The 27,783-nt window shown below is 40.3% G+C and overlaps 1 protein-coding gene across 5 annotated transcripts; it reads left to right on the plus strand.

Annotated features, from left to right (window-relative positions):
* Positions 1-27,746, plus strand: LOC6584972 (putative protein kinase C delta type homolog). Of its 5 annotated transcripts, none has more exons than XM_044011373.1 (16): positions 3,716-3,925; positions 4,007-4,583; positions 5,568-5,896; positions 5,953-6,068; positions 6,132-6,217; positions 6,290-6,419; positions 21,640-21,741; positions 23,011-23,094; positions 23,428-23,564; positions 23,676-23,849; positions 25,032-25,186; positions 25,247-25,394; positions 25,462-25,641; positions 25,708-25,848; positions 25,915-26,073; positions 27,074-27,746. In XM_044011373.1, exons 2-15 carry the CDS (start codon positions 4,479-4,481, stop codon positions 26,062-26,064), a joined length of 2,037 nt encoding a protein of 678 aa, XP_043867308.1. In that variant the 5' UTR covers positions 3,716-3,925; positions 4,007-4,478; the 3' UTR covers positions 26,065-26,073; positions 27,074-27,746. The 5 variants fall into 5 exon arrangements, 4 of the variants coding, with proteins under 4 accessions (XP_043867304.1, XP_043867308.1, XP_032588467.1 ...); XM_032732576.2 differs by lacking the exon at positions 27,074-27,746 and adding an exon at positions 26,142-26,252 and having other exon boundaries at positions 3,717-3,925; XR_006357989.1 differs by having other exon boundaries at positions 3,718-3,925; positions 25,915-26,216.
* The last annotated feature ends 37 nt before the right edge of the window (positions 27,747-27,783 follow it).

Below are 27,783 nucleotides of genomic sequence, written 5' to 3' on the forward strand. Positions count from 1 at the left end.
CATATTTAAAAGACTGCCAGAGCCGCCGCAACGGCCGCACAATCATCCAGTCAATTTGCGCTGTGTTTTGCGGGGCATTAAAACAAAAGCATTTCACTACGAAATATTTATTGTTGTGTCTACATACGCCTCTCTGCCTGTATCTGTGTGCGTGTGTGTGTGTGCGCGCTTTGTACCAATGCGGAATGTGTTTATAGTAGCCGACGCTGTTGCCATCGAAGTTGCCGCCAACCCAGCCCGATTGGGATTCCGATTCCGATTCCAATTCCAATTCCGATTCCGATTCAGTTTCAATCCCATCCCAGTCTCCACATCTCATCTGAGCATTGAATCGATTCATTGCTGAACTTGACACATGCTGCTCCATATCTACATGCATATACATATATGTATAAATATATGTCTCTGGTAAAGCTCATTTATTTATTTATTTTATTTTCTTGATTAGAAATTGTATTATTAATTATGCTTCTTCGATCCTTAGCAACTCTTTGGACAGAAGTAGTTTTTTGACGTATTTGACTTGGAGTTTTATTTTTATACTTGCAACCGATCTGTGTAGTCGAGTGATTCAGATTTTGTATCTTGGAGAATTTGTTGTAAAAATTTTTTTTTTTTTTTTATTTTTTTATTTGTTTTGCTTTAATCTCCCATCTCCTTCTTCATTAATAGCTAAAGTCAGGTCAGAAGTAGTTGTTAGGATAAAATCATTGTATGATATAGAAACTTGTATTATTATTTATAGCCGATTTATATAATGGATCCATTCGAAAATTTTCTTGTTGACTTTTTAAAGATGTTGAATATATTTATTAAAATGATATATTTTAATTATATATAGTTATACATACTGAAAAATATTCCAGTTGATTGCCTACCCACCTACCTTTAACTGATGCAGAAGAAACTATTATTATATTGATATAATCCAAGTAATAGATTATAAATAAATATACAGTTCTGGGCATTTGAGCTGTAGGCTATTCAAAAGCCCATCAATTCGGTTGGAAAACTGATTTTTATTTAATTCAAAATACAGCATGTGTGAAAATAATCGAAAACTCGGAATCTATGCAGATTCAGTCGATGACTACCTCATATAAATAAGGACATAAACTCTTTTCAATTAAACATTTACTTGGCTTTCGAACTTTCACTATCCTTATCAATTAGTTTTTCACTTGATTTCCAACAATATATAATTCTTGTAAACAAAATAGTGTAAATAATCAGTTTATGAATACTTAATCAAAATTATGAAATGCCAACTACATAAAACTTCACAAGATTCCGCTAGATATTTCTATTGTTGGATAGCCTTGAGACACTTATAGATTGTAATAAAAAATGTGTTAAAAAGTAATGCGAATGCCAAGCAGAGGATGCGAGAGAAGACAACAACAACACCAACAAAACAGAAACCAATAAAAAATATGTTTAAGTATTCAGCTTAGATCTGGCCAAAAGATGTTTAGCTATATACAGTTGGCTATAATAAAGAATAGCATATAATGACTGTATGCAGATGTGTATATAGCATATCTATTATATTGTACATATAGAAGCAGAAGAAGAAGAAGAAGAAGAAGTTCTCTTGGACATTTCTTTTAGTCACTCCATTTGCTTCGACTCATCGCATGCCAGCTCATGCGCCAGAAGCTATGCAACAAATTGCGAGTGCAATGCCTCCGTCTCTCTCTCTCTCTCTCTCTCTCTTCCTCTCTTCGACTCATGCGCTCTCGCTCCGCTAAGTGTTTTACTCATTACTAAAAGCAAAAGCCGAGCACACGCATAGTTTTGGCACTTTTTATTTTTTATTTTTTTGGCTTTGGCTTTAATCATATCCGGCAATCAATTGGCACGCAATCTCACACAAATCGCCACTTAATTCTATTTATATTGGGCAGCGGCAGCGGCAGCGGCAGAGGCAGCAACAATTTTGTATGAATCGCAAACTTATTTTTGGTGGCACGAACAAAAATCAAAAATAAATGAGTATAAAAAATAAACAACAACAACAACAACAACATTCATAGATTTAAGCGACGACGACGACGACGACGACTCATCAGAGGCCCACAACATGAGCTGGTGGAATCCCTAAAACAAATGCAACAACAACCAAGAGTGTGTGTGTGTGTGTGTGTGTGTGTGTGTGCGTGAATGCCCTTCAAGGCAAAAGCGTGCAAATACATTTCGGGCTATAAATATATGTATATGCATATATATATATTTACATACATATATAATTGTATATAAATGAGCATTCAAGCAAAACAAAATGCCGTCAAATATCGCAACTTAAATTTTGTTTGTTTTCTTTTTAATTTGATTTTCATTTTCGTTTTCATTTTATTTTCTTGTTGCTCTTGTGCAATTTCTCAAATGAACTTCCCCAGAAATTGGACAGCCAACAGCATTTAATTAGAATCGAACACATAAACAATAACATTTGATACATTTACTCGAACAACAACAACAACAACAACAACAACTAGTTGTTGAGTCCATTGTTTATCGAATGATCCATCCCATTCAAGACATAGCTCAGATTGAATAGTTTACACATGTAGTACATACTCGTATATGTAGAATGCATAGACTGTGAGTATGTATGTATGTATGTGAGTGAGCCGCATTAATCACAGCCTGATCGAACGAACAGTCAGTCAGTCAGTCTATCGATCATTATGGGAATACGTGACAAAGTGCCCTTACTATTTGAAGGCCTTGCCCACAGACACTTTGTAAACACACACATTTATCAGAGATATGTATATATACTATATAGAGAGAGAGGCATTTCCTGCCTCTAGGCACGATCCCATTTGCCGCATGAGCAAGCACTGTTGCTGCTGCTTCATGTTTTCCACATTTTATATTTACAGGAAACTCATAGACTTGAGCTAATTTCAAGATTTATTTAGGTTTCGGTAATTTATTGAGTTCCCTCTCGCAGGAAGTACGAATGCAATAATTTATATACTTTATTATGATCCGTTTTGTTGATACAAATAGGCGCAGTCAACCTATCCGGACTGCAAAACTTGAAACGGCTAACTTGACTACGTATTTCGAATGCCCAGGCGCAGCCAACTTAACGTGAATGCAGAAATGCAGATGTAGCTCATTTCATTTAACTTGGAACATATTTCTTGTGACCTGACTTGACTCGATGCATATCATATGTATATCATATCAAGCTAGATTTAACTAGAACTGTGCGCAAGCGCAGCTAACTTAACTCATATTTCTGTGCCCTGGCGAAGCTAACTTAACTTAAGCATAAAACTTGATGGAACTAACTTTACTAGACCAGACGCATATTTTTCTGGTCAAGTTAATTCAGCCCAACTCTACTTCACTCACATTTCTTGAGATCAGACGCATCTAGCTTGTGTTAGAGCTGCGAAACAGTCGACATTGGCCCCAATCGATATTTCCAATGATTTTAGAGCAAAGATTCGATACTATCGATAATATCTAACTTAACAGAAGCTAAAAACTGAAAACGCTACCAATAAATTTAGAAATGTGAGTTTAAATGAAATAAATAAATACATTAATGTCTCATTGCTTATTTATATCGATAGAGACAACACAACTATCGATAGTAATGCACAAAGGTTTCTTTCGATATCTCCATAGTTGCTCAGCTCTAGCTGCTGCTCAAGCTCGCCAGTTTAACTAATCAATAAATAACGTATTCATTTCAAATGAAAACAAAGCCCATTTAAATATGATCTAGAAAATTCAAGTCGGCGCTCTGACCACAAAGCACGATCAGCAATATAAACTGAAATATGAAGTAAACACAGATCTTGCTCTAATGCAATGCAATACGAAGTGCAGAGTCGAGAAATAAATTCAGCTACTACTGCTGGCAATATCAGCTCAATATACATGTCTCGATATACATACATAAGTATAGATTATCTATTAACAGACATTCCCAAGAAATCGCGAGTATCTAAACTTGATTCTCATTAGTGCTTCTATATTTCAGATGTCCATTAGCGGGGCTTTAAAGTCGCTTGCAGTTGAACTGAAAGGAAGGCCAACACAACAACAGCAGCAACAACAACAACAACAATATCGGATCATCGCCGATCATCTTATTTAATATAAATACTTACAAGAAATACGCTTCGTTCTCGCCTTTCGTATCGTTAAGCACCTAACACAAACCAGAAACGGCAGCCGGACAGCAGCCCCTGCCGCCTGCACTGCCTCAACTCGCACATACATACACACATACGCAGATATAGCCGTATATATATGTGTGCATTGGTATATGTGCGAGCGCGAGCGGATCGCATACGGAATTGAGGCATTCGACGTAGTCTTCTAGTTACCGTCGCGTGAAGCTTTTGTTGAACTGTTGACGCAGAAGCGGAGGCAAGCGTGAATACGAAACTGAATCTGAAACTGGATGTGAATGTGGTTGGGAGCGCTCCTTTACCGTTCTGCCCACCAAGATGATGTTCACCCGCGCCCAGGTGCGCAAGCAGAAGACAAACAGCGCCAGCAGCAGCCAGCGAGCGCGCAGCACTGGCGGCTCATCGCGTCTCCAGGGTCATGATGTAAGTGCAAGGCAAACCAGTTGGATATCCTCTAAGTACTTACACAGGTCAAGAGAATGATTCCAGAACCCTATAGACACAATTTGGTATACCAATATGTGATATCTAACTGTTTACATCTCTAAATTCAACGTTATTTGTAGAAGGAGGAAAAATAAGATAGAAGAGAAATATTGTAATATATCTCTTACATGCGACGATTGTTATTACTACAATGTAGTACAGTCATAGACCATTAATATTAAAGATATTATAATGAACTAGTTACAGTTCTCCAAATGCAATGAGATTAGTGTTAAAAGATAAGTCGTAGTCTCTCTCTCTCTCTCTCTCTTTAGATTAATATCCAATCATTTGCTTATATATCTATGGGATAGAATGGTCATATTTCAAAATGTTATGAGATCTTTTGTAAATGCTTTAAAAAGGAACTAGTTCGTAATCTCGTTCCGGTCTAGCTAAACCTAGAGCTTCTAGTTTACACAAAAAAAAAAAAAAAGGATATCTTATCTTATATAGGAATATCTTTCTAGCTCCTTAGAAACCAACTACTTTCAGTTTCTTAAAAAATTCAAGGCATATCCAGCTTAGTTCTTGTTTCTCGGTATATTCCCGTCAAAGCAACCGTAAAATCGAATATATCAACTGGAGACGTAGTCGGGCTTTCATTCATAGTGAAATCTGAGGCAAATTGGTTCGGTTGGGGAAGCATAGATGCAATTCGTATTATCTTCATTTAATTCAAGCACTGTCGCTCCAGCTAGAAATATATTGAATTTGCACTCCTATTAAAATGAGACTCTTATATTTTTGGAAGGAGAAGAAAAAAAGCCACCCCATTGAACACTACGATCTGGTTGATATCGTAAGCTAAACTTGAATCAATTGATTGATTATTAATTATACGTAGAATAACGATATCTCCCTCTCTCTCTCTCTCTCTCTCTCTCTCTCTCTATTTCTCCCTCTCTCTATCTCTTTCAGCTGCGCTATAAGCCGAGCTCATCCAGCAGCAGTGGCGCCGGGAGCGGCCTCAGTGGCTCCAGCGCAAGCGGCGTACGGCGTGATCGTGACCGTGAACGGGATCGTGACTGTGATGATCACTATAACAATCACTATCATTATGGCAAGCAGCATTCCTTTGAGCTACCTCGCCAGCACTCCAAAGAGGATGCATACACCCGGGACAGAGACAGGGACAGGGATAGTGGCGTCGGGGGAGGGATTGGTGGTGCAGGCAGCGGTGGCTACGTGGATCGTCGCACGCGACCGCGCAGCATTACGAATCGCCGCGGCGCTATCAAACACCAGAAGTAAGTACGCTGAGCCCTATCAAAACTTCAGTTAATCGATATTGTAATATTTACAGAACCCACGATATCAATGGCCATCGCTTTGTGGCGAAATTCTTCCGTCAGCCCACGTTCTGTGCGTTCTGCAATTTGTTTTTGTGGGGCTTTGGCAAGCAGGGCTACCAGTGCATCAGTGAGTAATCGCATGGGGCCGCACTAATCGTCTATCGATAACTAATCGATATGTATTCTACAGTTTGCCAAACCGTTGTGCACAAGAAATGCCATGAGAAGCTGCTCGGCAAGTGTTCCGGCTCCGTCTTCAACTCCGCCAGCACAATTGTAGGTGGCCCACTCGACTCGTCTGACGAGGAAGACCCCTATTCATTAGTTTTCAATCTATGCCAATTGCAGCTGCTGCGCGAACGCTTCAAGATCGATATGCCGCACAGATTCAAGCCGCACACGTTTATGTCACCCACATTCTGTGATCATTGCGGCTCCTTGATGGGCGGCTTCTTCATACAGGGCCTGAAGTGCGAAGGTAAGTCCAAAAGCTCCACAAAAGCACAATTAGTCTATAGAGCTTTTACGTTTGCACTGCGATTTATTGGCGCACGCCAGGTGGCGCTAGGCGTTCAAATTATGCAAAAGCTTTGGCTTTAGTCAGTGCAACAACCCAAAAGTTTTCCACTCTTAGCTGGGAAATTTAGCCAGCAAAATGTAACGGTCAAATGGGAAAGCTGGGAATAATGCATAATAGTGGTTGATGCGATGACCTGAAGAAGGCGAAAACTATAGAAGTGGTATTGAAAATTTCGAATTTGTGTGGAATTTTCGGTATTTTGTAAGGCTGATGTTAGTTCTTATGGGAGACTTAACAGTTAGCTTTTATAATTGACTCTGAAATGTTGGGAAGTGTAGAGCAAACAGTGTAGCTCGCTATTTTATAAGTCTTTGGCGCTCTTAAATAACTAATGAATAAATGTGCGAATTAGTTTAGCTCCATTGTCTATAGGTCTACCTACCTCTAGCATTCTTTAATATCCCATAAACAGCTAATAATAATTCAAAATCTATTAAATGCTACTGAAGAACAGATCTATAAATAATTTTGTAGATAGAATATATGTTTTATATAAATCAAGAATATTATTAGTGAGAACCTTTCTATATAAAAATCCTGAAGATTCATTGTACAGTACTGTATGCAAAATGAACAATTAAAATAGATTTATAAATAAATCATGATGCTAGTTCATATGATAGAAGAGATTCTTTAATGTATTTCAATATTCCCAATGATCCCAGCTGCAATTAGATTAAACACTTTTGCTATCAAAGCCCCTATCATTAGCCAAATATCTGATCTAATGCTCTTTCAATCCCACCATAATTTGACTATGACTCTTCAGTTGTAGATGACAATAGCTAACAGTTGCTTGTATTACACTTTATAATAATAATATAGTATATCTATCTATCTATTAAAATGTAGTAAACAACAAAAGCTCTTATCATATGACGTCGCACAGTATATGAAATATGTATGCGTATATGCATATACACATATACACATATGTAGTTTATATATAGAGCCATACATAATTAGCTCATTTTGTATTGATATATGTAAGTGAATATATTTCGTACGTATTTTAAATGCCGTCGTTTGTTTTCGTGGGACTCGTTCAGCCTTGTGCAATTTTTTGTACACTTTTGGTTAAATGTCTTCCTGTTGTTACAATTTCGAGAACGTTTATTTTAATCGCTCAGCGTGCAAATGGCATGTTTTTACCCTACATGCAAATACATTTAATATACATACATCTCTAGCAGCTACATATGACAACATGAGTCTCTGTTACGAACCATCTCGTTTGCCAATGCGCCAAGAAGGGGAAGGAAATGGACCTCTATAATGTTACTCATTGTTACTTTTCGCCATAAATTGTGCGTGTGCGAATATATATATATGTAAATATATATATTTAGTGTTTTTGTTCAGAGTTTCATGTCTGATTAGTTACAGAGTGAAAAATCGCATATAGAATGAAAAATGAAAGAAATATATATTTTATGAAATATAATGAGGCTCATCAAAGGACATAGATATAGATGTACAGATAGTACAATTCTTTCAGTATATATTCTTATACCTTCTAGGTACAACATTTCAGATCAACAGCTCTTGAAAAAAAAAAGTGAAGCTCAATCTGAGATTAGCGCTTCCTTTCACTCGTTCTCTTGATATATCTATCTCTCTCTATATGTATATTTACATATATATCTTCTTCTCTCTGTTTTCTCTTGCTCTATCGCTGACAGTGAAAAGTTCTGTTTACTTTGTTCAGGCAGCGATTAAAATTGCACAAAATGCATAATAAAAGTTCAGGTCGAAATAAAAATATATTTAACAAAAAGAGTGCCGAAACAGAAAAATACATTATACATCTCTATATATGCATGTATATAGGTATATGTATAGGTATACCACTTATTCAGTTTTATATTTATTACATTCTGTATTTTTATGTCGCAGCGAAATGAGCGCACCGTCTCCTGATATATACTCGTCCCACTGCAATTACATGCATGTCGAATATATAGCTGGGAAATATTTATTTTGCAGTTAAAACAGAGAGTATGCGATGAGATGCATAAATAATCTTAACAAGCTGGCACTTGTGTGGGCAACGTCGTTACTGCGGATACCCTGTAAAATGCGCAACTCAAATAATATTCATATAGGGGACGTGATATGTGACATATATGGGATGCCTTTTGAATAGCTAAGGAATAATCTTTTGAGTTTTGCTAATGTTGATGCTGTAGATACCCTGTAATGAGATATGCTTAAAGTATTCGAATCAATATGAGATATATTTGGAAAGTACTAGGAATGCCTTGTTATTGATCCTCTTAGTGAAGACTGTGATGTGTCTTAAGATACCCTGTCATTTAGAGAAATGAAATATGATCTATGGGAATACCCTTCAGTATGTTTTACTCAAGTAACTAACATGTATCAGATAGATAGATAGGCATATGATAGAGCTAGAAAGCACTCTGAATGGTATCCTTTCTATCTTCTTTTTACAAAGTATGTATGTAGTTGCTAGAGATACCCTGTAATGGAATCACTGGGTATATGCTGTTACATATACTGTAGTTCCTCTGCCTACTGTACCTTAGGATAAGCTTCAGCTTGACCTTGAATCCTCTCACCTCTGGCAACTTATTGGATATGACGGAAATGCTCGTTATGTTTAATCCCAATTAAGAAACCGATTCGCATTTCATACATATATCCGTAATATTGATGCAGACAGCCAAGACAGACGGTATTAGAAATCAATTTATTGCGCGTTTGCCAGCAACAAGCAGCGAGCCAAAGCAGCTACCAAAAATAACAGCACGCACAGTGATTGTGATCGACTATGAAATACCCTTTAGCTAAGACATTATGTGAGGAAACTGTAAGGTAAAAATTTGAAATTATATTAACACTAGAGCGAAAGATTGGTTCAGCCTAAATAACTGAAAGACTAAAACGATTCGAGAATAATACTGCAAAGGAAAATACTTAAAAGTGCGATAGTTACTAGCTAAGTACTATCATAAAAAATACTACAAATAGATGAATTTTAGAAAATTAGACTTTACTTGAGAAATCATATATAATATTTATAAAGTCATATATTGCAACAATTGAAACATTTTCCATTCCTTTGCTCAAAGTTTCTTACGGATGCGCAACAACATGACATGATAGGAATGCAAGCAAAGTATACAAAAATTACACAAAAATACTAAAAATACATGAATTTATATATATATATATGTGTGTGTGTGTGTGTTGTGCATGCCCGCAATACAGAGACACCATAGATGCGACAAGCAAAACGTTAAAAATAATGGAAAGTCGGCCTGGCTATAAATCGCAAAGATTAAGTACTCGCCCGACGAATGCCTCCTCGTACATGTTGCAGTTCTATTTCTAGTTGTTTGGCGCTACCCCTCTCTCACTCTCACTCTCTCTCTCTCTCTCTCTCTCTCTCTCTTTCTCTCTTTCTCTCGCTCTCACCTTTGGCCGGCTATAAATGCATTTTGCGGAACCGAAAAGCGTCACCAAACGTCGCAGCGCACCGCGTCGTGTGGCAAAAATACCAAAAATACAAAAAAAAAAAAAAAAAAAAAAAAAATAAAAATAAAATGAAAAAAAAAAAAAAAACATACCTCTAGCATTTAGTGTTTCCTTCCCTTGGGGAAGGCGAACATATTCGAAAGCTGCGCAAAAACATTTCTGCTAGCAGGTGTACGAATCAATCAGCTTCCAAATTGAGCATTATTTGCCAGCCCCGATAGATATATAGCCACGTATACACATACGTATATACTTATTATAATCCCATATAGTATATAATCTCTTACACGAATTGGCGAATATTGTTTGTTGACAACAAACATAATTGGATCTCTAATAAGATTTATTTTTAGAGTTCACTTAATATTAAAAAAAGAGAAACTAGAAATGATCAGTTTGGGCATCTGCACGGCGTTCATTGGGCTTTGGCTCACACGTGCCAGATAAGTGTCAAAATATTTGCCTAATGGCCAAAGAAATATTTATAATTCATATATTTCTGCTAAACCGAAATCATCTGCAAAATCATCTGCAAAATCATCGGCAAAATTGCGTTGCGTACTAAATAAAAAATAATAATAAAAAGAAATGAAATGAAAAATGAAAATGTGTTAAAAAACGATGCAAATACGCAACAGATGAACGCTGAACAGGTGTGAGTTTTCCTTAGTCATCTGTTGAGTTCTTGGGTGAAGTATGCGGGTTTCTATACTCATTCAAGCAAGTCTAGGGCGGGTATATTGGTTTTGTGCAATGTTCGTCCGACTGTCTGTTCGTACATGAACCGCTATTGCAGCTATAGACTTGAAATTTTGAATATATACCCGTGAAAAAATAATCCGATCTGCCCATTAGGGGCGTGGCGATTGGAAAAATGCATTTACCGGTATCTTAAATCCTTGGCAGCAGTGTATAGATATACCTCCCACACATATATGGAACCAAAGACAATGCTGTCAATTGGTATATATGCTATGAGGATAGCATAAAATATGGGCACATGCTTAGCTATCATCTATGCACTTATCCCAGGTGTTCTATCTCTTCTATAAAATGGCAACACAAATTAAATTGTAACAGAATCTTTCATCTTGTGCTTCCCTTAAAAAGATCATTAATTTTTATAGCAAATTCCATTTGAGCCAATTAGCTTTGATCAAAATTTCTGTCATTCGGTGCGCCTGGGGGCAGAGGCAGCACAGCGAACATCGTTTTTATTAGCTATTTGATTGTGTTAGATAATAAAGTTACGTTTCTCAAATATTTCCACACGTTCATAAATATAGTTTTGAAACGATTAAGACGACAGACAGTGCAAAAAGCAGAGATCGTTGCTCTTGTCGAAAAGTCTGCTCAGATGATTGCCTTTCATAATTCGCTCAGCAATCTCTCTCTCTCTCTCTGACTGTTGCTCTCTCCCTCTCTCACTCTCTCTCTCTCTCTCGCTCGCTCTGTCAGCTGCTCTAGCTTTTACTTTCGCTAAAAACAAAGAAAGATGTCGAATGACGCGGCAGCGTATGCCAAAACGATTTCAAAACTCAATTTTGATGTTTTTCGAAATTCGAACAAAATAAAACAGTTCTCGCGGACATTTAATTTATGACTGTGTGGGTATGTGTGTGAGTGTGTGTGAGTGTGTGTGTTTGAGTGTGTGGCATATTTCGAAATCGGCAGCAAGCATATATAGAACTTTGACTGAGAGCAATTTTTCGAAGAACAGGCAAACACAGCACCGCCCCGACCTGCCCCGCCCCGCCCCTGCCGCACCTGCCTCGCCTGCCTGCCTGCTGTTGGTCTGGGCCAACTCAACACGCACACAGCAGCAACATGTACGAGGCACGGCAGCAACATCTACAGCAGCATCAATAATATCGAAGTTAGCCCCAGTCTCTGCAGAAACTTGGCTGCTCTCTTGCTCTGCCTTGACTGTATATGTGTGTGTGTGTGTGTGTGTGTGTGAGATCAGGAACAGCTCCAATGCTTGAACATTTTTGCGGTGTCTTTTCACATTTCAGTAGTTTCCGTTAATGCGTTCGGCTCGTTGAAAAGTGTCTGTACTTGGGATTTGCCTTTTTTCATTTTTCATTATTTCTTCTTCTTTTTTTTTGTTTTTGTTCTTTCGATTTTACGCTTCGGTTTACAACGCGCCGGTCCTGCAACAAACTGCAAAGTTAATCAGAAAAGCAATCAAATAATATCACAACTGTCAACGGGAGAATCAACCGCGACAAATCAACCAAAGTAAAAGACATTCTCAGTTGAGACAGAGGTTAGCAACGTCAAAGGCGACGACAACAACATTGACGACGACGACGACGACGACGACGACTCGTGAGCTTACGTCATACAAATTTATATACTAGATGGAACATAGTCTATTTCTATATGCCGCATGTGGTCGGAGCTAATATACATATTTATCCGTTAGCATCATTCTTTGCTTTTCTTTTGTGAGCTGAATACGTTTGCCCGCCACTCGAACGTAATTGCAAAGAAAAGTCTAGAAGAAACTTCACTCAAAGATTTTCACTTAAAGCTTTACTTTAATTTCCGATTTTGAGTTTAAAAATATAGCTATGTATATAAAGAATCTAAATTCAGTATTTAAAATCCAAGTATATCCTCTTAAATATTACTTTAAGTTTGATTGAAAGTCTCTTTTGCTTCAATTATGAACTCTAACAGTTCTTAGCTTTTATTCCAATCAAAGCTCTTTAAAGTTTTAGCTTCTTTTCAAGCTAGGTACTTACGATAAACCTCTTCTTCACAATTTCAATTCCAATCAGAATTCCAATTTCAATCACAATAGATTTCTGCCTCAATTTCTATTAATTACCAGAGCCAAATTTTATTTCGAAACTTTGATTGAGAATTGTAATATCTATTGAATTGAATATGTTTCAATTTTCATGTTCAATTTCGAGTTGAATTTTGTCAATTGAATATTAAATAATCCCTATTTTCCATGTTAAAGTCAACTTCAATTTAAAGAAGATTAAACTATGTTCAGTTGAACTAAAATACTTTCAATTCAACTCACGACATCATTTTCAATTTCAATTGAAATTCGTACGACTAAAGAAGATTCATGATTTAAGCTTGTCAGTTCAATTTGATTATTCTGTACAATTGCAATTGACAATTGGACCTTCAATTAGCCAAAAATATAGTACTATATAATTTTCTCTCCAAGTGTCCAATGTCAATTCGATTTGACTTTCAATGAGACTTAATTCTATTTTAATTCAATTTACTTTGAATTTTCCTATTTCAATTCAATTGCAATCACAATTTAGAATCCAAGCAAAATTTTAATAAGTTTTCGTTTCAATAAACCTGTTCAATTTCAATTAACAATTAGTCCTTCAATCACATCAGCCCAACAATTGTTGGCAGAAATGTGACAAGAATTCTAGATCTAAAAATATTGTAAAATTCAAAAAATACAAATATATATATATATATATATATATATATATATATATATATATATATATATATATATATATATATATATCTATCTGAATACTCGAAAATCATGCAAGCGTTAAGCTGTAAACATTTTCAAAGCCAATTTTCAATTGAAAAATTATAGAAATGGCAATCAAAATATTGACAAAATTTTGCATTGAATGGAAAATAGCTTAAAGAAAAGATGAATACAGTGCTGGCAATATAAATATAGACGCTTCTTTCACTAGTTAACGAGAACTAACGCCAAAAACCGAATAAACAATTGCAAAGAAACAAAGTCAAAGAAAATTGTGAAAAATTCAAGAATTTTTGTTAAGTGTTTGTTGAGTGCAAAAGAGTGATAGAGACAGAGAGGGAAAATGCCGCTCTATTCGGATTCAAGCAACTACTACTATAGCGGCGGCAGCAGCCAGCTGTACTCGCCCTACTACAGCTCGAGCTTGGTCAGCAGCAGCACCACCAGCCCCAGCTACACGTCCAGCTACAATCGCGCCTATCCGGGCAGCTATATGGTGCCGCTGCTGCCCTCGCCGCGCTCGCCCAGCTACAGCAGCAGCAGCAGCAGCGGCATCGGCATCGGCAGCAGCAGCAACAGCAGCAGCAGCATCTTGGGCCTATCCTCGCGCTATCAGCCCAAGCTGACTACGATCACGGAGAGCTCCGGGCTGACGGGTCGCCACAGCGGACACAGCAGCCTAATGCCACTGACGCGCATCCAGTCGCCCAAGTACACATCCGTCTCCAGCTACGGCAGCAGCAACAGCAGCAGCAATCGCTATATACCGCCGCGACCCATCGCCATCAATACGGCGGACATAGATGTGAGCTCGGCGAGATACAGACGCTCGGCTGAGCCGGTGGACCGCAAGCGCGAACCAGACGCAAACAAAGAACAGGCCAGGGAAGAGCCAAAGGAACAGCAACAACAGGAGCTGCAGCAACAACCAGAGCCACAGCAACAGCAGCAGCAGCCCCGCCGATCCACCATACGCCGTAATCGAGCTGTGGTGCGTCTCTCCACCATACGCAGGCGCAGCAAGGAGCGCGTGGAGCAGACGACAGCGACCAGCGAGAAGCAACAGCAGGAGCAGCAGGAGCATCAGTTCCGAGATCTGCCGCCGCCAGCGGAGCCCAGCTTAAGCTGGCGCCAGAAGCTGGCCGAAGAGCTGGCCGCCTTTCCCACGATCAGCAACAAGAAGTCGCCCGGCGAGCTGCTGCGCGAGCGTTTCTACATACGCGACGAGAAGCAGGAGACGTTGGCGCCGCGGCATCAGCAGCGCCAGCAGCAGCAACAGTTTCAGTTGCAGCAGCCGACGCAAGCAACGCTGCAGACAGCGGAGGCCAGCAGCGGAAACGAGTCCGAGCTGGAGCAGCAAACGGAAGAGGAGGAGCCGCAGCAGGAGCAACAGGAGAAAGCGGCACAGATAACCGAGTCCATACGCCGGCTGAGCCTAGTGCAGTGCCCAACCTTTCACGACATCTGCGAGGACATCTCCTCCGACAAGATCGACGACGATCTGAATGCAGGCGAGCTGCGACGACGCGCCTCCATCATACAGGAGCAGGAGCAGGAGTTGCTCAACAAGCTGCAAAAGTCCAATTCGGGCAGCTTCCAGCTGATACACCTGGAGCGCCGCAGCAGCCACGACAGCACCACAGCGGACGAGGGCCAATCCGCAGCTGCGCCCGGCGGCGCCAAGCTGCCCGCCAAGAAGAAGAGCAAAAAGCTGCGCCATAAGATCACAGCCGTGGTGGCCGTGGATAACGCGGTGCTGCCGGCCCAGCACATGCCCAGCGTCCAGGAGCTGGAGGAACAGCCGCCCCAGGTCAGCAGCCCCAAGCCCAAATTCACGGCCAATGTGGAGACCGTGGAGGAGCATCACCAGATACACAAGATATTCAAGCTGCCCAAGAAAAAGCTGCCGGCAGAACAGCAGCAACAGTCGCTGCCGGAGGGCTTCATGAAAGCCTCGCCCAAGGCCAAGACATCGCCGCTCAAAAAGGCAGCTAAGCCGATGGAGCAGCAGCAGCAGCAGCAGCAACACGAGCAGCAGCAACAGGAGCTGCAGCAGGAGCAACATGTGAGTGTTGCTCAGATCTTTACTTTCGATGAGGCCGCCATTCAGCAGAATCGAGCAACAGCAACGCCCACAGTCGTTGCCACGCCCACGCTCACGGCCACGCCCGCTAAGACAGAGGGCGTTGCCACGCCCAAGCCCATACGCAAGGCCTTGCAGAAGTCGGAGAGTGGCGAAGATTTCTGGTCACAGATCGGCTCACGGGAGACGCTCTACATGACCAATCGCAGGAAGGCGCAGAGCGAGCGTCAGCTGGAGGCGACCCCAGAAGGAGCGGAGCTGTCGCCCAAAGACGAGCAAGCAACACCAACAGCAGCGACAGCAACACCTACAACACCGTTGCTCAGATCCGAAATTTTGTTTGAGCTAAAGCCAGCAATAACAACAACAGTTGCTGCTGCTGCAACCAAGCAGCCAACAGCAACAACAGTAAAGACAACAACAGCAGCAAAGACAACAGCAACAGCAGCAGCAGCAAAGACAATAACAGCAACAACAGCGCCTAAGACAGCAGCTAAAACTGAAACAACAACAGACTCACCAAAGTCTGCACCAGCAACACCCAAGCTAGCAGCAGCAGCAGCAGCAACAGCAAAGTCATCAATAACAACAGCAGCAGCAACGGCAATAACAACAACAGCAGCTGCTACTGCAGGCTCACCAAAGTCAACACCAGCAACACCCAAGGCAGCAGCAGCAGCAACAGCGAAAACAACAGCTGTTGCAGCTGCAATCAGCTCGCCAAAGTCAACGCCAGCAACACCAACTGCAACTAAAACTGAAGCAACAGCAGCAACAATTGCAGCTGCAATCAGCTCACCCAAGTCAACGCCAACAACACCCAAGTTGGCAGCCGCAACAACAACAATTGCAGCAATCGACAGCGATAAAGTAGACGCAGCAGCAGCAACAGCAACAAGTTCGCCAAAATCAAAGCCAGCAACATCAAAGCTAGCAACAGCAAAGACAGCGGCAACAGCTGCTGCTATTGATGGGGCCAAAGCTGCAGTAAGCAAGCCAGCAGCAACTGTTGCTGCTGCAGGAAAACAGTCTGGCAACGCCGCAAACAGCGCTGTTGCCATGACAACAGCATCAACAGTAAACGCACAGACAACAGCAGCAGCAACAACAGCAACAACAACAACAACAACAACAGCAGCAGCTCTAGGCAAACCAAAACTGAACGAAACGGCGACGGCAGCAACAATAGCAAAAACAGCGGCAGCAACAGCGACAACAGCACCAAAAATAAATGCCGGGCAAGCAGCCAAGTCACCTGAACAACAACAGCAGGCAACAGCAGTGGCGGCAACGGCAGCAGCGGCAGCGCCAGCGGCGGCAGCAACGAAAATAAATAAAACGCATAATAATGAGCGACAGCAGCAACCACCAGACAACGCAACAGCAACAACAGCAGCAGCAGCAACAACAATTGCAACTGCAGGGAAACAACAAACGGAAACCAAATCGAAATTGACGGAAATTGCTGAGCCAAAGTCAAAGGTGCAATCACCGAAAGCGACAAAGCCAAAAACAGCTGCAACAGCAGCCAAAAAGAAAGTCGCAGCTACTCCCACAGCAGCAGCAGCACCAATAGCAGCAGCAGCAGCAGCAGCAGCAACAACTCTGCCAGACAGCAATGTGACCCCAATCAATGCCGATCAATTTATAACGCTGGCCCCCACTAAGGCGGCCAATGCGGCGGCAGCGGCCACAAATGCGTCATCGCCTGCAGCAGCAGCGGCAGCAGCAGCAACGGCAGCAATTGCAACCGCCGCAACAGCAGCAACGCCTACAACAACAGAAGCGGCAACAGCAACAGCAACATCAACAGCAACATCAACAGCAGCAATAACAATAGCAACAACTGGCGATGAGCAAACGTCGCAGTTACGAGCTGTTGCTGCTGCTACGACAGCGACGGCTGCTGCGGCTGCTGTTGTCGACAGCAGCAACAACAGCTGCGGCGAAGGCGTCGGCAATAATTTATCAAAGTTTGCAACAGTATCGAATTTGGCACAGTGTCTGCGAGACGTGGACGCCGAGCTAGAGGACTATATACCGTCGTCGGCGGAAAGCAGCGAAGAGAGCGACACAGACAGCTCGGGCGATTTGTCCAGCGCGAATTTGAGTGCCAGCATGAAGAAGAAACAGCGCAAGGAGAAGAAGAAACAGAAGGGCAAGGATGCGGCGCCCGCACGCTTCGATCCGCAGAAGAAAATCAAAATCGATACGAGCAGCAAGTGCTATGTGAAGGAGGAGGCGCCACGATATCCGCTGGTGGCCACACCACGTCCGCTGTGGAAGCGCGAGAAGATCGTCTACTCCGATGAGAATACGGACGACGAGAGCAGCGAGGAGGGCAGCGAGGCGACCGGCGGCTCACTGGACGAGGAGAGCGACGAGGATGACAGCGATGCCTGCAGCAGCAGCAGCAGCACCAGCTCCTCCGACTTTGACGAGGAGGCGGCCAGAGCAACTGAGAAACGCAACACAAATGCCCCAGCATCCAATATAAATAATAATAATAATAATAATAAGAATGCTTCGACGCCAGCGAGCAGCTCGACCACAGCGCCGGGCAGCCCGTCCGTCTCCAGCTCCCCATCAATCATCCGGATGAGCACGTGCAGCAATGATTCCGGCTTCGAGGGCGGCACGGCGCCGTCCAGCCCCAAAAAGATGTTAGGTAAGCGATCGAGCGAATATCACTTCGACTGAGACGGCATTCATCGCAGCTGACTCGACCCGGACAGACGGCCGGCGGTGTTGGCCATTTGAGTGTAGAGCTGCACGTGCCACTGCACCACCCACAAGTAAACCACCCACCCACACACATACACATCGCTATGGCCCCCCTGCCCCACAGTTGCTGCTGCTGATGCTTCTTAGAGCTTGTTGTGCATGCAATTTGCTTTCATTTTCACAAAGAGCGTGAGAGTGAGTGAGTGAGAGGGTGAGTGAGTGAGAGAGCGAGTGGGAGAGTGAGAGTGCGAGCGAGAGTGCGAGAGAGCTTGGCATGCGGAATATTTAGTTGAAAAACAAATAAACATGCTATAAATCTGTGTAGCTGCGTATATACAAAAATGCCTTTAATATGGCCACAATATACTATACACTTGTACAGAGACAAATACATACATACATACATACATATATATATACGAATGGGAAAACAACGAAAGTTGAAAAACAAACTTTGCTCCGCTGACTCTTAACACACTCAAACAGTCAGCGCCAAAGGAAGTCAAAGTCAAAGTTCCAGGGAAAACCAAATACAAATGCTGTGCTTAGACCTGGTTCCAGCTAATTTGATATAAGTACTACCAAAGTGCTATATATGTGCGATACATATATGCGTGTATATAGTCTGCTCATATATGTGTACGCACATATATACATGTCTATCTAGTCCCATGCATAGCTGACAGATATCGACTTTTCGTGCAGGGAATTTTATTTTGAAACATTTTCTTAGAAATATCATCAAAATATTGTCAATATTTATTTACTTTTTATGATCTGTGTAGCTTTTTATGCCTTACTAAATAGCTACAGCTAAAGAATATCTGATGCTAGATTATAATTTCCTGTAGAGCAGCCTCGTCGATCTAATCGAACTTGACATTTTAGAACTTCATCTAATCGAACTCTAATTAGACTATGCATCTGATTGGCTGCCTAATCAGAAGGAGTAAACTGAGGAGGCAAAAAGTAATAAATACCTCTAAGGCTTCGTAGTCTCCTGAACATTCTTGTGTAAAGTCTGATAGCCGAGTCTATGCGCCAAACTAAAGATCTTACCTGAAAACCCTTTGAGGCAGGCTATAGAACTTGCCTAAATGATCTAATCATCTCATCTCTATAAGCATAACACAATCTGACTGCATTATAAGTCTGTTCAGCTGGCTAACCAGCAGGAGCTGAGGGAGCACCAGAAGTAACAGGCATCCTGTCCAGTCAACGCGTGAGTTCCTATAGCCAAGCCAAGCAACCTATAGACCTTATCTGAAAGATCTGGTGCTCTAATCAGGTCAATATGAGATATCAGCTTAAGCGCTTGACTGATTGAACTAACTGAAATCTAATTGGATTATGAATCTGAGTAGCTGGCCAAGCAGCAGGAGGCGAAAGAGCGCCAGGAGTAAAGGGTCCAAGGCTGACCATTCATGTGTAATAGGAATAGGTGTGAGAAGTCTCAAAACCTCTTAGAGAGTGCACTTAAGAGGCAAGGAGTTGGTTCCAGTCTCCTTATCGCTGCTCCCTGCCCTCGAAATGAAACAGATCTAAGCTGCTCATTAGCCTATTATGCCTTACTATGTCTCATCTTATTATGAAACCTAATAACATATGTAGTTAACATTCTGTTAACTCTTGGCTCTCCAAAGATGCCCAACATATATATATTTATATAATTTGGTTGAATCAGCTCGTTACTCAGTAGCAAACAATTGTGTTGAGAATTCGCTAGCACAATGTGGAACTAGAGAGCGAACAGCTAAAAGATGCAACCACAGCCACAGCTACAGAGATAGAGATAGAGATAGAGATATAGCTACAAAGATACCAAGAGACAGACAATTTGGCAAATTTACTTTTAGCAAATTGTATACAAAATTGTTTAGGTCATCGTCGTGTTCCGTCGTCGTTTTTTTTTTTTTTTTTTTTTTTTTTTTGTTTTCTCGGGATCTGTCGTTGTCTTTCATCTTATGTTTTTTTTTTCTGTTTGCTCTCAAGTTAACGAGAAACTGAATTCTCATGCAGGGAAAACACAAGAAAACATTTGAAATATGCTCGAACATTTCGTACAGTAAATGCAACAATTACCGAAAGCAAAAGTTTCATAAAAATTTTAAATAAATGCGAAACATGTAAACAAAGACTTTCCAAATATTTGCAATACCAAATTCAAATATCCATTCTATCTATATGTGTCTTAGCCATAGCTATAGATATCGAAAGTGTGAAAAGAATACGCATTTGGCTACGTCGAGGACTCGCCCAACCCCTGAATACCCTGCAAAGAGAAGGAAATACTCATAGACCACTATATGAGAATGTGAAATAGGAAACTGTTTTTATTTTTCCTATGCCATATTACTTCCTTATTTATTTTCCACATAGTTCCCATTGCTTTCTGGTTCGAAATTGATTTGAGTTCAAAAAGCTGTAAAAAAGGAAACAAGAAAATTCTCCGTATTCAAGATGATCCGTGGCGCTTTAACTACACGAATTTTCTTCAATGTTTTGGTCAAGTTCAATAATCAATATAGCACAAGTTGAGTATTCTTCTATCATATGTAGCTGCCCTAGCAGGCAATCAGCTGTTCGAGTCTCTCCCTCTCTCTCTTGCTCTCGCACGTCCGCAACACGCTGCGTATGCGTGATATTTGCATAAAATCATCGTCTCTTGCGTTGATTCGTTTACAATTTCATGTGATTGCATGCAAATATTTGCAAATATTTGTTGTTTATTAAATGAACATTAAGCAAGCACACAACACAACACACGCACACACACACACACACACGCATACGCACACCCTTTGGGTTGAAGCCAAAACGGATGTGCGTTTGATTTCAAATGCGATTCGAATGCTCTCTCGCGCGTGTGTGTACGTGTGCGTGTGTGTGTGTGTATTTCCTTTTGATAGAGTTCACAATTTGTATATTCAAAATCTGTTGGTGCTTACGCTTAGCTGTTTTTTAATTGCTGCCAAAGCATTTCATAAAAAACAAAGCCAAGTGCTTAAATTTGAGGCTAGTTGCTCAGGTGTTGGCCAAAGGTAAATCTTAGACCAGAAACGTGCAGCCAATAAATCGCAATTCAAATTAGCTCAATATAAACATATAAATATATATATATACACACATACATATATGTATTTATATATATATTCTATTCATCTACACGGTCGCAATTTATAATCATATTAATAACGATTTGTTTTAATTAATCTCAACATTTGCGCTGTCCATGCTGCCAAAAAATCAAAAATCGAAAAAAATACAAAAAAATTAAAACTGAAATGAAATTGAAATACTCAAAAAAAAAAAAAAAAAAGAATGTGACGTGAATTGTCACAAGAAATGCGAACGGCTCACGGCCAATTTATGCGGCGTCAATCAGAAGCTCATCGTCGAGGCGCTCAATCACGTAAAGCGAGGTAAAAAAAACATAAGACAACAATGCCAACAACAACAACATTAAAAAACATAAAACATTCCATAAATAATAAACAATAAAGGAAGTTCTTAGCTACGGCAGGTCGAAGCTCGAATACTCTTGCAGGGAAATCAATAGATGTCGCATGATTTGAATAGGTATATAGTTAGCTAAATATATAGAAGAATCCATAATTATATCTATCCATATACATGTACGTATATTTCATACAGCATCCATTCCAATCAGAAACAAAATTAGAAACAGATTTTCAAAATTCATATTTGATTAATGTTAACAAATTAGTTTTTCAGCTCAAACAAGATTCGCCCCATGACCATTTCTATGTCAACTATATATATTATACATGTCAATGATATATTAGCTTTATATAGTCCATAATCACATAGTTCGACTGAAGAGTAGTTTCCTCCGAAATTTTCGTTTTCTTTAAACAGAAAATTTTTGCATTTCCATTCAATTCCTCTAGCAAGTTTATGCTATATATAATATTCATTCTGTCCGATCGAATGCTGGAAGGGAAATATAAATTATACTTAGTTATATCCATATAGATATACATATGTATATATCTATTAATTTCCCAAAATTGAAATGCCTTCCACAAGAGTATAAAGACACCGCCTCGTATCGGAAGCGAGACGCGCCTCAGCCAGATGGGGGCGCGTGCGTTGCAAAGCAAACTGAAAGCGACAAGGAAAAACAACAACAAATCTAGAGAATATTTAAATGAAAATGAAAATGTAAAGGAAAATATTAAAAGAAAAATCCATAAATAATGGCGCTTAAATATGGCTGACATTACGATTTCATAACTGTCAAGGTGTGCGGGTGTGTGTGAAAGTTCAATAGATAAATTTACAAATAGAAGATAAAGCACATTTGCATGATAGGCGCTCTTGCTGGGGTATATATAGTATTAGTGATAGATACATGCATAATGAGATTGATAAATAGATACATAGATAGATATATAGATACATAGATACATAGATACATAGATATATAGATAAATAGATACATAAATACATAGATACATAGATACATAGATACATAGATACATAGATACATAGATACATAGATACATAGATACATAGATACATAGATACATAGATACATAGATACATAGATAGAAAGATTCATACACACAAACACACACACACCTACACACTAAGTGAATCGAGTGATATCGTATGCGTAACGGTATTTCTAACGCGTCCAACTTTGATCTCCTCCCCACATGAACTAGGCGCACGTGAGACACGAGACTCGCCGAGCACTCCGCCCAGCAGTAATCCTGCCTATAAGATAGATCCCAGCGATGAACACGATGGTAGGCCGAATCCAATCTAATCACTATGTTTAACACTAATCCAATGGCACTTTAACACGCAACGCCTTAACCTACATATGCATGTACATATTGTAGTAAATGCCACGCTGCTCAAGTGACCAACTGTCGGACACCGAACGGACTTAACTGTGGACGCGACAATCCCAACTTTTATACTTACCCTATATACTATATAAAGAACTCTCTCTTTCTACTTTATAATGTATTACAACTTTATTACTCACTCTCTGTATACATATATGTATATACACATGTGTATATATATCTATCGATCTGTCTATCGCTATCGGATACTTCTGGGATGTCGTACAGAAACATCATATACATATTCACAATTCCAAAAATCCGGACGTTTCACTGCGCCAGCAACAGTAATACCTAGATTTAAGAACTATTCGGTAGATGATTTTCATTTTCTGGCCGTGCTGGGCAAAGGCAGTTTTGGCAAGGTGAGTGATCAAATGAAAGAATTTCAGATCAACATGGAACTTACCCTCTTCCACGCTCTCCATCTCTCTCTCTTTCTCTCTCTCTCTGTCTATTTATCTCCCTCTCTGCAGGTTCTGTTGGCTGAGCTGCGTGATACGACATATTACTATGCCATCAAGTGCCTTAAGAAGGACGTGGTCCTTGAGGACGACGACGTTGACTCCACGCTAATCGAACGCAAGGTTTTGGCACTGGGCACCAAGCATCCGTATCTGTGCCATCTATTTTGCACATTTCAGACCGAGGTGAGTAGCGCCCTTGCAAGACAATGTCGCCAGCAAGGTCGATAGGTTGGTCATATACATATGGGGCTTTCTCGACTCGTGTAGGTAATACCCGCCATACGTATCCGAAAGATACGAAAATAAACAGCCTAAAGGTAAAACGTACTATTATTAGAGTACGCTCGCCCTCTCTCTTTCTCTCTAACTATCTCTGTGCATGTGTGTGTGTGTGTGTGTGTGTGTGTGTGCTTTGTTTCTATTTTGACCATCGATTGGGGCACACGACATGGCATATAGTCGACCGATCCGCGCAGCACGTAATTTGGCACGCACGTCCGGCACAGCGTTCGACAATGTTCTCTTAACATTTTGACCACGAAGCATTCAAAAACTTTCTAGTCGCATCCAAGCGACGGTGCAATACCCGTTCACAGTTCACAGATTATGAAAAGATTTGGATGAACAGGGCAGATCTCTTATCTCTTATCTCTTATATTTTTCAACTAAAGAATTCAACTGACATCTTCCATAACAGCTTTCCAGCTTGAAACCGCCTTACATTCTACAGTGGAACCCTTCCACATGGTCTAACTAAGCAGTGTTATCCCTAGCTGCTTCCAGATCCCACTTTTTCACCTTTTCCAACTTTCCCTTTCTGTCAACTGCAGCTATGGCTGTGTCATATATCCATATCTAATATATAATATAATCTATATAATATAACAAAATTCGCTCCAACTAATATACTTAGTCACGTTTTGTGAGCGGGCATAAAAAGCATATACTTATATGTATGTACTATATACAATAAAAACAAAACAGATTCAGTAAAAGCAAACAATAAGTTTTCTTTGTTTGCATTGACACCGATTAGAAGGTATTTTAATTATTTATGACTTTGAGGATACACGCCCATTTATTTTGGGAGCCTAGCGATACGCGCAGTGCACACCTTTAGCTAGTGCCAGTCAGCGAAAAATATGCCAATGCATCAAGGTGGAATGAGACACAGAAATTTGGAAATTTGAGAAAATTTTCTAAATAGAAAATAGAGAAAATAAAATATACAATATATATGTGGATAAAACACTTAGAAATAGGTTAACCACATCGTGCCTACGCTCTATATATTTCTATACATATATGTACATATATTGTATTGCTGAGTATATTTGCATATTTCTTTCGCTCTATCTCCCGCAGAGTCACTTGTTCTTTGTCATGGAGTATCTGAACGGCGGAGATCTCATGTTTCACATACAGGAGAGTGGACGCTTTTCGGAGGATCGTGCGCGATTCTATGGCGCCGAAATCATATCCGGCCTCAAGTTCTTGCATAAGAAGGGCATCATATACAGGTGAGCAATGCCAACTATCCATAAGTATATGCATACGAATTGAAACTCTCTTTTTCGCAGGGATCTCAAGTTGGATAACGTATTGCTCGACTATGAGGGCCATGTGCGTATTGCAGATTTTGGTATGTGTAAGTTGCAGATATACTTAGATAAGACGGCCGATAGCTTTTGTGGCACACCCGATTACATGGCGCCCGAAATCATCAAGGTGAGTTATCGATCAGTAAAGCGCCCTCGAACGATAACGATAACACTTGAATTTCCTATGCTTCCAGGGCGAAAAGTACAATCAGAATGTCGATTGGTGGTCATTCGGTGTGCTGCTCTACGAAATGCTCATTGGCCAATCGCCATTCAGTGGCTGCGATGAGGACGAATTGTTCTGGTCCATATGCAATGAAATTCCATGGTTTCCGGTCTACATATCAGCCGAGGCAACGGGCATACTCAAAGGCGTAAGTCAATCAATATATTGCACGTATAAGAAATACATTTGACCGAATCAATCCAAATCTCTACAGCTGCTGGAGAAGGACTATACGAAACGTATCGGGTCACAGTATAGTCCAGCTGGTGATATAGCAGATCATATATTCTTTAGGCCCATTGACTGGAACCAGCTCGAAAAGAGGCAAATCGAGCCGCCTTTCAAACCCCAAGTGGTACGTATACCCATTGATTTCTCGATGTGCATACATCAATATTTCTTTCCGGCTCTTCTTTGATAGAAACATCCGTTGGATACGCAATATTTCGATCGGGTATTTACCAGAGAACGCGTGCGTCTAACGCCCATCGATAAGGAAATACTCGCATCAATGGATCAGAAACAATTTCATGGCTTCACCTATACAAATCCGCACATCACATTGGACTAGGATGTCTAAGTATATATTAGTAGTCAATGTGCTGGCCATAGACCATATATATTTAGCATATTTATCTCTAATATTAGCTATACATATTCATGAACCTAACCTCCGGAGCCATAGCCCGATAATTACTTCATAGAGCAACAGTATTTGTATATGTATGTATATATATCTATTATATGATTCAATCAATATCTTTTTGTGTAAGTTTTTTTTTTTTTTAATAGATATATAGAAATGCGCATAAATAGGTTTACTTAAATGTATCAATGTGCAGATTCCTAGCTAAGTAAAGCTGAGCCAAGTATCGTCTCAGATCGATGTCTATATATGTATTGTATGTGTGTACTATGTGGAAATCGGAGTTGATTTTGGCTATTGCAGTTACAAAGCTACGAATACGTTTATAATGATAGTCACTTAGCAATATATAAATCTACATATAAGAACTTAACTGTATATACCATATATATATTTGTATGTATATATATAGCTATATTTTCAATATATATGGATATATATATATGAATCACATATTATAATCAAGCACCTTTTTTTTTTTTTTTTGATTAGCTCTATACCAAAGTCTAAGTATGTACTTGTTATGCTAAAATAAAAATTGAGAAAAACATGTAAATAATACAGATACAACGGGAAATCTATTATTTTCAAGCCGGGCATATCTTTAGAAATATTTATGTTCTTAGCGCTTAAAGCTACGTATTTAAAATTAGGAGCTGATATAGAATCGTAAGAATTATGCTCATATGCATTATAAGTCGATTTAGGTGTCTATATATGTATCTCTCACACTGATTCACACCATAATAAACATAACAGACTCTTACGGGCTGCATCTGAGGTATTCCCAGTTAAACTTGGCTATAATTGGAAGATGCATATCTCAAAGCCGTTAAAGTCTTCGAGATGGCCTAAACTGGTTTTCCTGTGTGCATTCTGTATGCAGTCAAAAGAGACATTTATGTTCATTTCTGTTTACATGCATCTCATTTAGGAATTAACTGAATGACTTGGCCGTTAGAGATGATAATGCGAATGATAATGGGCCAGCGAGAGTGTTCACCCCTACCCGAGTTCACTGTACCGTATTGCGAACCGATGCCAGTGAAAATAGTAGAATAGCTATAGCCACTGGCTAACCAGGGCCATTCATTCATTGTCAGCTGTGCTCCAGTGATCGGTGGACGCTTTTCCATCGGACGATTTGCATAAGCCATTGTTCGCCCCAGGCAGCATTTTCATGCAAATGAGCTGGGCCACAGCACCAGCACCAGCAACAGCACCAGCACCAGGTGACACACAAAACAGCAAACGGCAAACAAGAAGAACAATTTAAGCGAGAGTGTGCCCCAGTGAGGAGGGAGCGAGAGCCCTCGGCTTGGACGGTAGCAGCGCCATTTATGACCCCAACCAGGTTGAGAGCCAGTTGTGATGACCGGCTTCTGGGCAAAGACAAAAGCAGCGCCAGTTGAACATTAAAAGAATTATTCTTGTTAACTGTAGCATAAATCATTTATTAAACAGCTAAAGCCGCACATACACGCACGCACACACACATACACAGGCACATGCGACAATTTGTGTGTAGGCCATAAAAATGATAGAAGAAGTGAAATGTTAACAACAAACAACAACCAGCAGCAACAACAATAAACACAGTCAAGTTAGCTGTTATATTTTTATTTTCATTTCAAAGCTTAAAGT

The sequence above is a fragment of the Drosophila mojavensis genome, unplaced genomic scaffold, assembly GCF_018153725.1.
Source record: "Drosophila mojavensis isolate 15081-1352.22 unplaced genomic scaffold, ASM1815372v1 contig_136, whole genome shotgun sequence".
Classification (NCBI taxonomy): Eukaryota; Metazoa; Arthropoda; class Insecta; order Diptera; family Drosophilidae; genus Drosophila; species Drosophila mojavensis.